The sequence below is a fragment of the Pezoporus flaviventris genome, unplaced genomic scaffold, assembly GCF_033815535.1.
Source record: "Pezoporus flaviventris isolate CSIRO_AGI_PZ_B2104156 unplaced genomic scaffold, CSIRO_AGI_Pfla_v1 ptg000057l, whole genome shotgun sequence".
In the NCBI taxonomy this organism is placed as follows: Eukaryota; Metazoa; Chordata; class Aves; order Psittaciformes; family Psittacidae; genus Pezoporus; species Pezoporus flaviventris.
In genome coordinates, this window is record NW_026892605.1 from 7,884,114 (window position 1) to 7,900,507 (window position 16,394).

Genomic DNA, 16,394 nt, shown 5'->3' on the forward strand with positions numbered 1-16,394 from the left:
GCCACCACTGCCAGTAAGAGGAGAGACCCCATTGCCTGTTCTCACCCTTTGTGTTTGCTGCTGCCCATCCCTCCTGCAGCTTGATGGGAAGCTATAGTCAGAAAAATGACCAGATTAAAGCTATCCCAGCCTGAAAACACTGTCATGGAGGAGGTCAGAGCTGCCTTCAGCAGTGGCATCCACCAGCTTCAGTGGCTGGCAAGACTCGTGTTGCGCTGTGCCCCTTCGGCAGTCCTTGGCATGGATTTGGTTGGAGCATCTGCTTCTCTTCGGTGCCAGGCAAGGCGCTGCCGCAGGAGCATCCTCACAGCTCATCGATTCCCTGTCTACCGGGGAGGTCAGGAGCTAATCGTGACCTTTTATTCCCTTGTTGAGAAGAGCAGCTGGTGCCCTCAAGTGGTAAATCATAGGAGAGCGGCTGCGGCCGTGCAAGCCCGGCTTTGGGCTCCTGTCCCAGGCAGGATAATGGGCAGAGGCTGCTGGATGCATGCTGTGTTTCTGGCAGTTCTAACCATGCCGTTTCTTCCTTGCAGGACTAGGCAGTGTGCTGACCGTGGTGGGAAGGAGACATCGTTCTCAGCAGAGTGGAGATCCTGACAACAAGCATACCTGGACAGCCACAGACACTCCCCACCACTTCTTCCATCAACCTTCCTTTCTGTGGGGGTAGCTGCAGTGAGTTCACACCAAACATCCTGCCTTGACTGTGCTTTTGGTAGCTGGAGCCCAAAAAATCCATTCCTGTGAGATCTGATGGGGCTTGCTTTGGATCTGCAGCCCCACTCCAGCATGGCCTCAGGTGTTGCAGGGGGCTGCAGCAGGCAGCGGAGCCAAGGTCTGGGAAGCCGATCGGGTCCAGGGCTGCTTCTGTGAGGGGATGCACAGGGACAGCGATGCCCATCACGCAGGACAACGCAGGGGTCTACCTCCCCCTCCTGTGCCAGTGGCTGCAGAACAGCCGTCGGGAGGGGGCTGAGGGCGCCGAGCAGCAGCTCTGCCGCTCAGCTGTACAGAAGCTGAGTGAATACATCCAGCTCAACTTCTCTGTGGATGAGAGCAAACTGCAGCCAGGCAGCTGCGGCACTTCGGATACGGAGATCTGCACCATGTACCTGGCCCAGGAGATGCGGAAAAATGAAGTTCTTGGGTTGAGCTTTGGGAACATCCCCGCTCTGGGGGACTATGGGGAGAAGCGTCGGGGAGGGAAGAAGAGGAAGGGGAATAAGGGACCAGTGCTTGATGTTGGGTGCATCTGGGTGACGGACTTGAAGAAAAACAGCCCAGCTGGGAAGTGCGGGAGAGTGCATCTTAAAGATGAAATCCTGTCTTTGAATGGCCAGCTGATGGTTGGCGTGGATGTCACCGGTGCGAGGTAAGGGTGGAAGAGCAGCCACCAGTGGCTGCCTCTCACAGTGTGTGGTGCAGGTTGTGGTTGGTACTGATTGATGTCTGAGAGCAGAGGTTTTGACCTCTGCTTTCCAGCCCCGAAGAGAGCACTGGGTTTTTTCCTAAGGTCTGTAGAAAATAAGTAACGAAAGCAAATCGATAACTAGCGTACACCTGCTCTTGGACATCCACTAGAAGATTTTGACAGGTCATTGTGTCAAAAAATAGTACCTGGTAAGCACTGGCGGGTGTCCACTGAAGGAGGAGTCCGCGTTTGGATAAAATTGCTTTTTTTTTTTAAGGGAAAAAGAACACAGACTCAGCAGCACTGGAAGATTTTTAGAGATGCATCTTAGTTGATCTTAGAGGATTTTTTGACAGTTAAATGTTGCCTCAGACTTTTTCAAAGCAAGACGATTTTGTGTTTTCCAGATTGGAACAACTTCATTTTAATAAATTCCCTTTGATTTTAGTTCACTTGCTTTCTTTTGCTGTCTCCTATCCCAGAAAACTTGAAACCTTTTAGAGTTCAGATCAGAAATGAAGGTTCTTGCAATGATAGAGATTGTTTCAGCTTCTTTATTTCAGCTGCTGCATGAAGTAGAATCAGTTATTGGACCAGCTTGTGGGCCAACAGACTTGCTCACACTTCCCTTTGCAAAGGCCTTTCTTTGCTAGACATGGGAATGCAAGTGTTCATTCATACCCAATATTGCAGTGTATGGGAGGGCACGAAATCCTCTCCCTCTTGCCAGAGGGCATTCATCTTGGGGATGGACAGTTTTGGAGGCGAAGTGCTAGCTAAGTGGCCATTCTTTAAAAGGAGAATCTGTTGATCTGCAACCTGGATAATCCAGCATGTTTTATGGGCCTTTGGAGTAACATGCCATTTCAGACTAGCTGAGAAAGTGCTCAAGCGAGTGAGATTTGCAACAGGAGCAAATAACAAGCTTTAACTGAAATAAGCTGCATACTGAAAAAAAAAAAAGTTAAAAGGAGAGTTGAATCTTCACAGGTTCGTCCATTGAAAATACAGCATTGATGGGAAGACTCAATGGTCATTTGTCCGCGGCTTTAGTTGTTGGGTCTGTAAAGCCATAATGACCTTGGGGTGTAACAGTTGCGAGTTATAATCCTGCCAAGTACGTGGTCTTTGCTCCCAACAGGCAGTGAATGCAGCAGTGATTTCGGGTGGCCATCGCTCCCAATTCTGCCAATTGGCAGAATAAAAGCAATGATTCCTTGATCTGTGGGTGCTGGGCAGGTCAACCTGGCTGTGATTTTGCAGGTGTGATAACATCCCTCTGGAATTTCAAGCCCGTAATACAATGAGTGTATAAATATTGGTACTGTGGGAGTATCAGTCAATGGTACCCCCAAGTCTGAGAGGTTTTTTGGCAAAAAGCAGTTAGTTTGCTGTTTCCCCTTTGCAAGATGTGATTGTTCCTAAAATCCAAGGGAATTGCTTGCATGGCCAGCAGTGTTGTCTTATTATTAATGCAAAATGAAAGATAATACCCACTAGAGTCCAAAATGTTTAGATACCTGCTCTTTTTATCCTCCCCTGAAGGCTTCATTTTGGGCTTGTTCTTTTTAGAAAGCTCTGTTATTAGACCAGCAGCTGTGACGGCTGCTAATGAGAAACAAGTGCTTCATTTTCCTTAGTTGTGAGGATTTTTTGGCCATTATGAAGTCGGAGTTTTGGTGGTGCGGGGCCAGTGTTGTTGTTTGTAAGATCCTGGTTTAGAATATGCTACATCTAATTTAGGCCAAATTTAAGACATCTCTTAGTCAAAACCTGATTTATTTTCAGCATCCTAAGCATCCTTGCCTTACTAACTGCTGTCTGACAAGGTTGATGTTGGTGGATGACCTTGAGTTTGGGACCTTGAGGATGCTCTCAGTTTGGAGTGCCTGGTTTTGCCTTTCAGGGAACTGTTTCGTAGCTCCAGCCCCATGTTATAGAATCATAGAATCGTAGAATAGTTAGGGTTGGAAAGGACCTTAAGATCATCAAGTTCCAACCCCCCTGCCATGGGCAGGGACACCTCACACTAAACCAGGTCACCCAAGGCTCTGTCCAGCCTGGCCTTGAACACCACCAGGGATGGAGCATTCACAACTTCCCTGGGCAACTCATTCCAGTGCCTCACCACCCTCACAGTAAAGAACTTCTTCCTTATATCCAATCTAAACTTCCCCTGTTTAAGTTTTAACCCGTTACCCCTTGTCCTGTCACTACATTCCCTAATGAAGAGTCCCTCCCCATCATCCCTATAGGCCCCCTTCAGATACTGGAAGGCTGCTATGAGGTCTCCACGCAGCCTTCTCTTCTCCAGGCTGAACAGCCCCAACTTTCTCAGCCTATCTTCATATTAGCACATTGTTCATCTGATCTGCTTCAGGATGCTTTGAGAGTCCTTCAGTAGATTTCTTCATGGGGGGCTCAGAAGTGATGTAATTCTGTCTAGGTTTGTAATAGGCTGAAAGACAACATCAGCTTGCCTTCTGGGAAGACTGCTTCAAAGTAGAAGCTTTCCTAGAGTATTTCCATATTGTTGCAAAGGTGGCAATAGCAGAACCCTTTTCTGTTGGCTCTTCAAGGCATTGGGGCAGGACAGCACACTGAATAGTAGCCCTGGCTTAATTTATGTCTGCCTAATTATTATCTGTCTGTCTATGAAACAATTCCAGGTCCACAAAGGGGTGGGAGTGCTGTGATTTGCAGTGTGATGTACTTAATATAGCCTGCACACAGTCAGTGAAATTAGCTTCTGTAGCATCAAGCTGGATTAGGCAAGCAAAATCACTGCTTACATGTTTATTTCTCAACTGCCACATGTACCAGGGCAGCCCCATCTTGCCTGGTGAATGTGTTGTCTACACTGGGGCTTTAGGGAATCTCCTGATTTATCTCCATAACAGCAGGGAATTTGGCATGAGGGTCTCATGCCCTCTCTCACAACCCTGCAGAAGGGTTGACAGAAGTGTCCTTACATAACCTGGGCTTCACTTCACCTCATCTTCAGCTCCATCCCACAACACAAACCTTCGCTGTTCCAAGGGGCTAAGCCAATACACCAGACAATGGGAGAAGACAGGTTAGGGGCACAGGATGCCTTCTGCTGGCTGTCCTATGGATGTGGCCAGCAGGAGCAGATAGCTGGAACTATAACAGTGTGGGCGTCCCTGGGCAGATTGTGCTCTTTCAGCACCTACCTGTTGTAGGTGCTCGGGTCGTGGGGCGGTGATGGGGTCAGACAGAGCACACAAGAGCAGCACGCCGCATCTTGGAGGAACCATCTGTGGGTATCAGTCATCTGTCTCTCCTTGCAAGGGAAGTGGAATCTGACTTCTTTAGAGAAAAGTTACTTCTTTAACTTCCACCTGATTGCCATGTAAACAGCAGAGACAGGCTGATTATTGCTGAGCTGGTTTCTTTTTCTTCTTTCTTTTCATTTAGAGAAACATTATGCAGTAATATAATCATCAAAGCTTTTTGCTTAACAGAGTATTATTACATTAGAGAGGAATGATGTGGGTGGTGGCAATTTTGGTGATGCTAGTGACTGAAGGAAAATTATCGCTCTCTTCAGAGTCAGCAAATCGTGTGTGTCTATCAAACAATTGCAGGGAAATGAGCTGTATTGGAGTACTGAATAAAGGTTAGTCACAACTCTGCATGTTTATTTATCTTCTGTCTATAAAACTGTATCTCAAAAACACATGGGTTATGTTCCCCCCAGACAACAACTTCCTATGTATTTTGGAACTACTCCTCTCATTTTGGTCTATTACTCATTTACTGGAGGGAGGCTGTTAGTATTCCTGCAGATGACAAATGAATCCTTCATTTCTTGAGCATGACTGAATGGGGCTTCATTGAGCAAGTCCTGGGAGGATAGCAGAAGAATTATTTTGTCATGAATATCATTCTGTTTGAAATATTTGATTACAAATTTCATCAAGCTTAGCTGCAGTGCTGGGACACAGATACCATGTACATCTAATCTTGGTGCTGAATAGATTTCCAAATTCAAACTGTTCCTGAAGAAAGCAGTGTAAGATACATTACAAGTGATGACAGTGTGGTATAAACACAAGATATTATTAAAATTTTGTCTTTTGAGGAAACCCAACCACTGCTTCAAAATATCATGTGCCTCATCACCAGAAATTACCAAACATCACCATGTGTGGGAATACAGTCTGGCTGGCTTCTTCTTAACCCACAACCTGGTGTTGCTTCCAGAAAACAGAGAAGTGTTTCAACAGCCTTACCTTTGCACAGCATTTTCTTAGTCTCTCCTCTTTAGCCTGTGTCCTGGGGGAGCTGCTAGGACTCCTCCCCAGCACAAGATATGGCATGCCAAATGTTAGGGAAATTGGTTTATTTTCAAAGACTCTGAGAAAGACCTTCAGAAATCAGATGTGCAGTTGTGAGTGAGCTTCAAGTGCCACTACTGAAGGTGAAGCTTTGACCCTACCTTTTGAAATCGGGGTTTCCAGCAAAGCCAGGGTCTTTTCTGAGTGCTGGCTGTTACTGCATGTCACATCTACATGCTCCAGGATAGTTGGAATTATGAAGATAATGTCCTGGTTTTCCTAACAGGTCAATCCTATTTGTATTTGTGTGATACATAGACATTCTAAACACAGACCTGCTTCTCTCTCAGCGCTAGCAGCTGATTACAGAGCACAATACCGAACATGTAACTAAATTACAGGTCTCAAGACATGCAAAGCACTTCATGCTGCTTGCCTGTGGCAGTCAATAACAATCCTGGGCTCAGCTGGATGAAATCTTAAGTCTCTGTATCAAAACAGTCCTTGCTGGAGCTGGAAAGCCAATATTCAGTGCCTGGCTGTATTCAGAGCCAAATTCTACTCTGAACAGTGGTGGTCTTCAGGGGAGTGCTCTTCTTCTTTGCCCCCTTGTTGGAAGCCCTGCATGCAAGATGATTCAGAGTGGTACATCTGCTGAGGGGATGGGAATGGAGAACCCATGCTGCGTCTGTGAGTAGAACTGCTAAAAAATCTGACAATGTGGTTTGAAGGCAGATGTTTCAGAAGAGCACACCTTTCAAGGCACCTTTTATTGAACTCCCCCTTCCTCAGAAGTTTGAACTGAATGATTTTTTTTCTCATAAGCTGCTTTGCCCCGCAATGGAAAGTTTCTTGATGGGAAAACCCCCTCCCCAAAATCTGGTCGCCCTTTGATATCCGAGTGCAATGCTCCAATTCTGTGTTTTCCATGGGGCACTGCTCCCTGCCACGCTGTGGTGAGACACTGGCACTGCAGGAGGTTGGCTGTCTTCACCTTGGCCACTTTGTCCTTGCGGTGGTGGCCACCGTTATCCCTGGAGCATCCGTACAACTCAGCAGTGTATCCAAAGTGCTTCCAGGTGCTCCAGCTGGTGTGTGGGGATTGCACACTGTGGGAGCGGGGAGCACAGGCTATGCCCTCTTCTTCTCATTAGCTGGGGCCCTCAGTTTTGGTAACAAATCTGTTCTTTACACTGAAGTGTTGGCTGTTAGAGTCTATGAATGCCTGTGTTATGGTGCAAGGGGAGGTTTTCAGGTTTCTGTGCCTGTGATGGGCTCGTGTTACCCCGGAAGTTATTGTGGATTTGTTTTCCACTTGTCAAAGCAATCTCCTTCATATGTCCTTTTTCCTTGCGAAAAATCACCCCAAGAAAACTACCCCTGGTCATTACAGAAAGCTTAGTTTCACCACACTCCCACCTCCTGGGCATGTCAGGTTGTGTGGATTGATTGCTCTGTTTTACTGTGTTTCTTCACCTCCTTCCTAAAGCAAAAGTGTTGCCAACACAAAGTGCTGCTCAGTATAAGCAGCTGCTTTGCGTGGTATTAGTAGGGCCTTTTCTTGCTTATGTTCATAAGAAAATATTTTTATTTTAATAGGAAAACAAATGGAAATGTATCCTGGCCCTTTGCCCTTGGCCACGGGGCAAACATTTCTGTGGAAGCTCCTTGTTAAAATATTAACATCACTGACTACGCAGAGGAAAGCAAACACAGTGGTCCTGGGGGCTGCAGCCTCCAAATACAATCTCAGGGAGTAGATTTCTCATAACTGACCTAAAAAATACTCCTAAACTATTGTGGAGTTGAATTTGTTTCCTTTTTTATATCACATTACCACCCATCATGCTGCTAAGTGATGGATCAGGGCACAGAGGCTAAGACCTGGAGCTTGTTACCACAGGCATGGATGAGAAGCATATGCTGACATGCCCTCTGAGCTGGCTGGTGTGTGAGTTCTGAGGGTGGAAAATGAGCAGCACGTAGGGACTGTGGCTGAGGGTTTTCTCCTCCAGTTGAGCTGCTGTGGTGGGGAGACAGTGAATGTGTGCTCAACCTGTGCAAAATGAGAGGAAGCCTATGGATGTCTGACATTTCTCAAACACAGCCTAAGTGTCTCCCTGTGCTCCTGCAGTCTCGTATGCTGGAGAACGGAGTCCCCTCTGAATCACGGCTGCTGTATTTTATGCTGATAGTGGATATTAATTCCACACCCCCCCCCCCCCCCCTTAAAATATAACAGGACTAAGATGTTTTCTGGTTTTATGTCTTCAGGAAAGGTATGAGCAGACTTGGCCACACGTGTTGAGAAATAAATTGCTCTGAAGAAATGAGCTTTATCCCAAATTGTCTCTCCAGAGCCAAAGACGGAAGGTCACTAATCCCCAGACTCAGCAGAGATCATTTAGCTTGTTTGTTCTTTTTGCTTTATTAGTCTGAGTATGGTTCACTCGATTTCTCCTCCACACCCTGTGGTTCCTGCCTTTCCTCTCAACTTCTCTGTGCTGAACCCAACCTGTGTGGAGGCAAAACGTGTTCTCTTGTAGTGACGGTCATTTGCAGCATCCCGCTACTGCTACAGCTGCCTCCTCAACAGGGTTTCCAAGCCCCTCATCCTCCTCAAATTTGTATCTTATTTATCTTTATCTAAAACCCATAAAACATGATGGAAAGACTCCCTCTGATTTAAATGGCTCATGTCCTGTATGTGTTTGCATGTTGGTCCCAAAGTTTTGGGAGCAGTATGCTCCTCGTTGCTTTTTACACACTGTTGTAACTCAACAGCAGAGCTGGCCTCTCTTGGTAGAAAGCGTGTTACCCAGAGGACATACATGTATAATTAAGCAACATCCCCAGGGTCATCTGCAGCAAATGCTCTCCAGCCCTGGCTCTGCACGCTTTCTTTTCAGAGGGATTGCATCAGGCTTGAAAAGACTTGGACAGAGGTTGGTGGTGTTGCCTTAAGAAGCACAAAAGCTTCAGAGTTACAGAATGGGTTGTCCGGAATTTTTTTGTGTGCTTTTGTTTTATTCCATTGAGCTGTGAAAGTTCTGCTTAGAAGGCTGTAACTTGTGGCCAAATGTATGGCTGTGTGTCTCCATTTAATTTGCTGTTCTGACCACGCTGTAATTACAAGAAGCCCACTGTTTGGAAGCGAGCTCTGCCCTCCTCATTCATCTAGTGTGGGAACAGCTTGGTTTGGTGAATCAGCCTCATGCCTCATCATTTATCCCTGATGCCAAAGTGGCAGCAAGAGACCTTTTCCATCATGAGTGGGATTTTCAGCTTTGCATGAAGCAAGCATCCCATGCTCTCAGGTCATCTGGAAGCACTGTCAGGCTGCAGCAGAACTTAACTAATTGGCAAACTGCTGGAATGTGCAAAATAGGGTCACTTTTTTCCACCTCCCAGCCACGGAGCAGGTAAGGCCTTCAGCCACAGCAGCAGTTATTTTCACAGCCTCTCCAGCAGTGCATTTGCTAACACATAACAGTGCTTTAGGCATCAATGTTTAAAAATAGAGATGTTTGAAAAAACAAGCAAGGAACATTTTTGCCCATTATTATTGCCCTTTCTGTAATGCTTGTGCCCTTAAACACCAATTTGCAATGTGCAGTCACTCATAATGTCTCTACTAATCTATAAATGTGAATTTCTCCTCATATTCTGGGAGTCCAAAATTTTGCACAAAGCAGGGTGTGGGCTAAAGACTGATTTCCATAAGACAGGAGCACCAAGCTGCAGGAGGAAGAGGACATAACTGGACCCAGGTTACTGGGTTACAGAGGGATACATGGCAAGTTGTCCTTTCTGACTCATACTGACCAATGTTCCATGAGTCCTGGAAAGCCACAGCTTCTCCAGTCTTCACTGAAATGTTTTTTTTCTCATAGCATTGGTCTAAGGAAGCAGTGTTCCCATTCTCAGAAGGCTTTCATGGGTACTCTACAAGGAAGTGGCAATCATACCTTCTTGCCAGCCTCATGTAGCTTTGTGTGTGATGGTTGCTGTCCTGGAAGACGCACTAGGACTGAGCTATGATCCTCCAGAGCTAAAAGCATTAACGGTGGTGGCAGCTTAAAACCTGCCTATCTCCTGTCACTGCAAATCAGGCCTGACTTGGAAAGTACAGGAGCGGGAGGGTTGAAAGAGGATGAACAGGAGACAGTTCCAGAGGCAGAGACTGTGCTTGACATCAGCCTCAGAGAAATGGCTTGTCAGCATGATCCTGCTATCTACAGACATAAGTGAGAAGATAAATATAAGAAACGTAGGTGTGATCAGCAGAGAGGCAGGTACGTAACTCCAGAACTGCTGCAAGTGGATGGCTGTGGGGCCAGGCTTTTCTTTCCTGTGGAAAATTCATTGCTTTTCTTATCTGATGTGACACTTCCCTCCAGCTCCAAGCAGTATCACATGCTCCTTGAAACTTATTTTTCTGTCTCCTTTTTATCAGATATAGGTTAGGACAGGAAGGGCTTATGTATCAATCGCAGGCTCTGCAGCATCACTCTCTGCTCTTACTGCTTCCTCTGTATAAAACGTGTGACACTCAGCAAGATCATTTGCACCTCCAAAGGGAAATGCTTTTAACAGACCAGTAGCATTAAAAGATAAGTTGGCAGGTGCTGCCAGAAGGTTTGGGGCTGTTGAAAAAGACTTGTACCTACAGAGACAGGACGAGAGTAGGCAAATGTGATTATTAGAAGCAAAATTCACCCTAGAGCATCCAACACTCAAGAAGCCCAGCCAGACTCAAGGCCCTTTAACAAGACTTTCAATATACCTACAAGAGGTATATTGAAAATGGATTTAGGCTTTTTCAAAATGCAGCAACATTGCTGAAATGTGACTGAAGGAGATTATTGTTGAAAGAGGTGTCAAGGTCTGTTTTTTCCCTTCTCCACAGTAGGTATTATAGATAACAGGATGATGTTCTTAAAAAAAAACAAAAAAAAAAAACAGCAAACCAAATAATTGATTAATAGAGCAACCATTTTGACTGTGTTTTCCTAGTTTGTTACTTGATCATTGGAATGGGTTCAGGGTAGCACAGTAACTATTCAATGAAACGGTGGTGTCCTGCTTCTCATACTCATACACATTGACCAGTAGTTCCTTGTGCCATGACAACTGAAAAATTACTAAGTACTTATGAATTTTTCATAGCCTGGGCTATTTTTTGTTCTGATAGTGAAGAGAAAAACATGGACATATGAATATAGAGCCCACATGGGGATGATGGGTTAGAGGTTTGGGAACTGCTTGTTGAAAACTCATGGGCAATAAATGGGGTCAAACTGGTGTGTGATGTTCTCACTGAAAATAACATGCTAATTGTTCTGCTGAAGACGACATTTCAGGTTTTCATCTGTAGATACATTCTACTAAACTACAGATTTTTCTCAGTTTCCTCTAGAGGGCAATGTCATATAAATATTTTAAGCAATTTTGGGGTTACGTCAGCCTGGAATTTAGCCTACCTTACCTACGAACTGATAAGATGGCAGTGAAAACTGTTTCTTTTCATGCTTTTTAGGCGTCTATATAAGCAATATAATTACTCTAAATGTTTCTTGGGCTTGTTCAGCACAGTAGCTAATCCCTTTAAGGAGTACAGAAATATGCTGTGCATTTTGGGCAGATTTGCTTATGCCGGAATGCAGAGAGGGAGCTGCTTATGAAGACCTGACTCTCTTTTATTCCCATGCAGCTTCAAGGACTTTCAGCTGCTACACCTTATTTAAAACTATTGTAAAAGAGATTATAATCCAGTCTCTTGAGAATGAAGTTAGCAATTGCTGTGGTTTATGTTGGTAGCTGGAACTTCAGTGGAGAGAATAAATCTAAATACCAAAACTAAGTGGTCCTCAGGACCTAGGAAACAAGAGGTTTGTGTTACTACTTTTTTCCCTAAGAAATTAGGTATTCCCAAATTCATTAACTGTGTTGCTTGTTTGATGGGTGTTAGTAACAGCACAGTTTTCAAATTAATTGTCCACATAAACAGCTGCTAAAATTAGTATGAATCAAAGGTGGCCACTCTGGAGTTTTAAGAACTGAATTTAAGGGATATTGTCTCCTATTTTCAGTTACTCTACTGTAAAAAATGGCAAATATGAATAAAGGCTGTTTTGTGTTCCTTAAAGCTCAGCTGTATAATTTGAAACACACCGACATGGGCACAAACTTATTTTTTGTTGTCTCTGTCATTATCTTCCTCCCTTTCCCCAGACCAATACTACTAAGAGGGAAATTTGCTCTTGACTTCCCAACATGAAAATGGCTTTAGGGAAATCCTTTTAGAATTAGTCGACTCTTTCCCCTCCTGATGGTGACTAGTCCTCTGGAGCATCACCATAATGGCCTTATTGGATTAACTTGCAAATCCCATATGTTTACTGAATCTGTGGGCTAACTTTCTTTGCAAAATAGCTCTTCCAAAAAAGTAATGGGCAATCTGCAGTTGCCAAGTTCTCTAAATGAACAAACCTGTTTGTTTGTTTTTCCCCAAACAGGAAAAGCAATTAATTCAAGTAAAAGACTTATTCCCAAAAGCACTCTATTTGAAAACAAGGGCCTATGAATAAAAAGAGCAATAGTTGCCTTGGCTTCAAAGCCAGCAGGCATTAGGTAGCAAAGCACGATTTGCCCTCTACTTTGAGTAATGGGAGCTCTCAGCAAAATCTGAGGACACAGCTCTTCTGTAGCCTTTACAAGTTAAGTAGGTGAGAACTGCTTTTTAATTACTTCTGCTGGCCAGGCAAGACTTTCTCTTAAACCATGTCTTAACAGAAATATGGTAAGGAGTCTGTAAATTATAAGTTGCTGGGAAAATTTTTTAGAGACATTAGTGGCAACTACATATTCTTAGTTCATTTCTCATGCTGCATGAATCTGATGAATAGCTTTGGGTTTGAACTGTATATTCATCACCACTTTGTTTTAATTGCTTGTGTTTGGATCTCCCTAGCTCTAAGGTTTCTGAAAGCTAAATGCCGGGCATTATTCTTTGTCTTTGGCTGAAGGAGCTATGTTTGGGGCTGTAGGTGTGCAGTCAGGTTGATTCACCCTGAGCCGGGATCTCCACTCATGGGAAGCACTGGGAATGTCATGCTTGTATGGCTGCAGGTACTATAGGAACCACCAATAGTTCATGACTTTGCCTTCTCCTGCTGACTCTCTGCCTTCCTGGCTGGCAAGGCTGAAGCACAACTTTCTTGCACATAAAAACAAAGCTGTGCCTGAGGTCGCTGACAATACCATAACACCGCGGGCTGTGGGGGAATCGCTTCCCATTTATCCCCATGGAAATGGGAAAACTCTGCCTTCCAGATTTCTTCTGGCCACTCTGACCCAGCAGTACACAGAACTGTCTTCCCTCTGATCTGTTTTTTGGTCATTGCCTGCATTTGGGAAGTAAGTGGAATATACAGAGACCAGAAAATTATTTAGTAAACTAGCCAATTTAATCAGGATGAACTATGTGGTTAAAATAAAATGGGTTCCAATAATTCACCCATTAAGTTGTGGAGAAAAAAATAATAACTCCTTAAAAACGTGTACAGGTGCCAAACGGATCAGAAGTTAATGGCTGGTGTGTGGAATTCAAAGTCAACAAGGGTTTACTGCAGGGCTCTGCCTTTAAATGGACTGTGTTTTAAATAGTGTATGAGAAAGGCAGAATCTCAGTGCTTTATTAGAATTATTTGGTGACTCAGATGCTTTCCATGATGACCCAAGAATCAAATTATAAACTGTGGAAATGAGGTTAAGGGGCATCATCATTAAAAAAAAAATAATCATCCAAGTTAGTTAGTAGAGAAGTAAATGTCAGTCTTGAGAGAGGTGGATTTCAGAAGAGCTTAAAAAAACAAAAGATGTAAAAGACAAGAGGGTAGAAAAAAAAAAACAGGATAGAAGGACTTAGAAATTCATTAATTCTGGCTGGCTGAATAATAATCAAAAGTATTTTGCCTAATAAGTAATTAAATTAGATATCATTATCTGTTAAAACAGTTCAGCTAGATCTCATAACCAAGGAAACCAATCCTGAGTCCAGGTGTCAGCTCCCATACTCCCTGAGGTTTTCCCAGCCTCAAGGATGTTCTCTCATTTAATGATAATATCAATAATAGCATACAAAATATGAGGAGACACATTCTCCCTTTTTTTATAATCTTTAACATGCACACCAGCTCACTTGGGAGCCACTGGCCATGTACTACATTGCGGGAGTCATGCATGACTTGGTGAAGCCAAGTCCTTTAGATTAAAAAATGTCATATTACCTTGCTATATACCAGGTCATAAGCTGGTGTAAGAATCCAGCACGAACCAAATGTAAAGAACTAGTTTAAATTCCATTCAAAGTTTTGCCTCAACATATTAGTGGCATTTGCTACTTGCTTATAGTCCATGTTGCTTTCTGCAGCAAGCCTGTACTGGTTGGCTGCTTTATCTTTCGTTTCTCTTCTGCCTGCTTCTACTTTAAATCATTTACTTGTTAGTTATGTTTGTATAAACTGCATATGACTTAGAACTATGTATCCAACTCCTGTCAGGGTCTTACAGCCTAATAGATAGCACGTGTGGACTTACGTGTTGGGTCCTGGTCAAGCCTTTTCCCCCCACTGTGAACAAGTCATGGCACTGGTGACAGGGAGGTGATGACAGCAGCTTGCTTTCTGCAGGTGCTTGAGCTCCCCAGGGAAAAAGCACTTTATTAAATGTTGGGCTTTACTGCAGAGCATTTCTTTCCAGGTACCTGCCTGTCTGTTGGAAGGTTATAAAGTCAGAGCAGCTTCATAAAGGCTAAAATTCTTTGAAATACCTGTTTCTGCAGAAGTACATTTGAGCAACACAAATAAGCCCTAGCTTATGAGATACCTTCCTGGTTATGAATTTAGCCATTATCCAGCCTTCCTGAGTGCCTCCAAGAGGCATCAGTGTAAACAAGTGAGATTTACTTACCTGTAGGGTTTTCCTGGAATAATGACAGAATGGAAAAACTGAATTCTATTTTTCTGAGTTCTTGAAGCCAAAACGCTGTCCCTTTCTGTGCCTAGTACAGGCTTTGAGGAAAAAAAACACCCCAAAACACAACCTTGTTTTTGTTGTGGTGCTCCTGCCAACACACAGATGAAGTTTTGATTTCCAGATATGGTCTCTGAGGTTTGTTGTGAAGTGAGAAGGTCCAAAGCCAAGCCTGCTGGAGCTGCCAATATTCTGGTTGGAGCACTCCAGTTTATAAAACTTTGCATATTATACCTTCACTGGGCTATCTTTTAGAGCAAAAGTCTAGCAAGGCAGCTCTGGATGTGGGATGTGTGTTTACTGACGTAAAAGGAGCCACTTTGGGGCTCTGTTGGGGAAAATGTGATGAGATGATTTCCCGTTCAAGGCAACTCTTATTTGGTGAGAATTTTCTTTCAAGTATGAACAGACTCCTTAGTAAGCAACTGAACTGAGGAGGGACCAGTATCAAGATGTGCACATGAGAAAAACAGGATTTAATATAACCATGTAATTCATCTCATGGCTGCATGGCCACTTAAGTGGGAGCAGCCTGGCAATAGAATCATAGAACAGTTAGGGTTGGAAAGGACCTTAAGATCGCTTAGTTCCAACCCCCCTGCCATGGGCAGGGACACCTCACACTAAACCATATCACCCAAGGCTCTTAAACACCGCTAAGAAAGGAGCATTCACAATGTCCTTGAGCAAACCATTCCAGTGCCTCACCACCCTCACAGTAAAGAACTTCTTCCTTATATCCAATCTAAACTTCCCCTGTTTAAGTTTTAACCAGTTACCCCTTGTCCTGTCACTACAGTCCCTAATGAAGAGTCCCTCCCCAGTGATGGGATCCTCACCCTTACCAGCCCAAAACCATAACGCTCTCTCATGCTCACTTCACACATGTACCCATTGTTTTATGGTCACCAGTTTGGCAATGATGGGAGACACACAGGAGTGGTGTGGGAGTTTCAGGTATGTACACAGGGAGGAGGTTTATGTTGCTGTTCATGTTGTCCAGGGACTTCTGTTTATGGCATTCCCCAGGCTCTTCTTCTGAGGATTAACTTCATGCAGGGAATGGGACAAAAGAAGTGAATGTGAGGTGAAACTAAAGGTTTCTGTCTTGGTCACGTTTTGCCACCTGCTCTCTTAGCAGCGTTCATCAAAGTAGCGTGAAAATTGTGTCCTAGAGAAATAGCTTGACTGAATATTTAGATTTTAAACCTACTGTCGCTCTTATTTTTTTCTGAGGTCAGCTGCAAATTGTAACTTTTAACCTTTAGCTTGTGCCAATCGATCAAAATGTTCCTGTGTAGTCACTGAGACCTGATTTTTTATTTTTTCCTTTCAATTGGTGGTAAAATCTCCTCCTGACTTGGGAGGAAGGCTGTGACCTTGCCAAATTAAAACCTGACACCACAGAACATTGTTTTTTGTTCATAATACTCCTTCTCTTTGGGTACAATCAAAAAGCAGATTATTTTTCACCCCTTATTATAAAATGACTTCACTTTTCCCTGCAGATATTTTACATAATCGCTGAGGGGGAAGGAGGTGAATCCTAGATATTAGGGGATAGAGGAGTAGTTCCTGATTTCCACATGTAAGCATTACGCCAGGGTAACCTGATTAACTAAAGAAGTAATTCTTAGCTTATGACC

The 16,394-nt window shown here is 43.9% G+C and overlaps 1 protein-coding gene across 4 annotated transcripts in view; it reads left to right on the forward strand.

The window, feature by feature from the left end:
• The window catches only part of PDZD2 (PDZ domain containing 2), a 206,084-nt gene that overhangs the window by 62,116 nt on the left and 127,574 nt on the right, over positions 1 to 16,394 (forward strand). For all 4 annotated transcript variants that reach the window (XM_061469554.1, XM_061469556.1, XM_061469557.1 and 1 more), the window contains one exon: positions 534 to 1,372. In XM_061469554.1, the coding sequence (XP_061325538.1) occupies positions 894 to 1,372 (479 nt within the window). In that variant the 5' untranslated portion in view covers positions 534 to 893. The remainder of the gene's footprint in view (positions 1 to 533; positions 1,373 to 16,394) is intronic.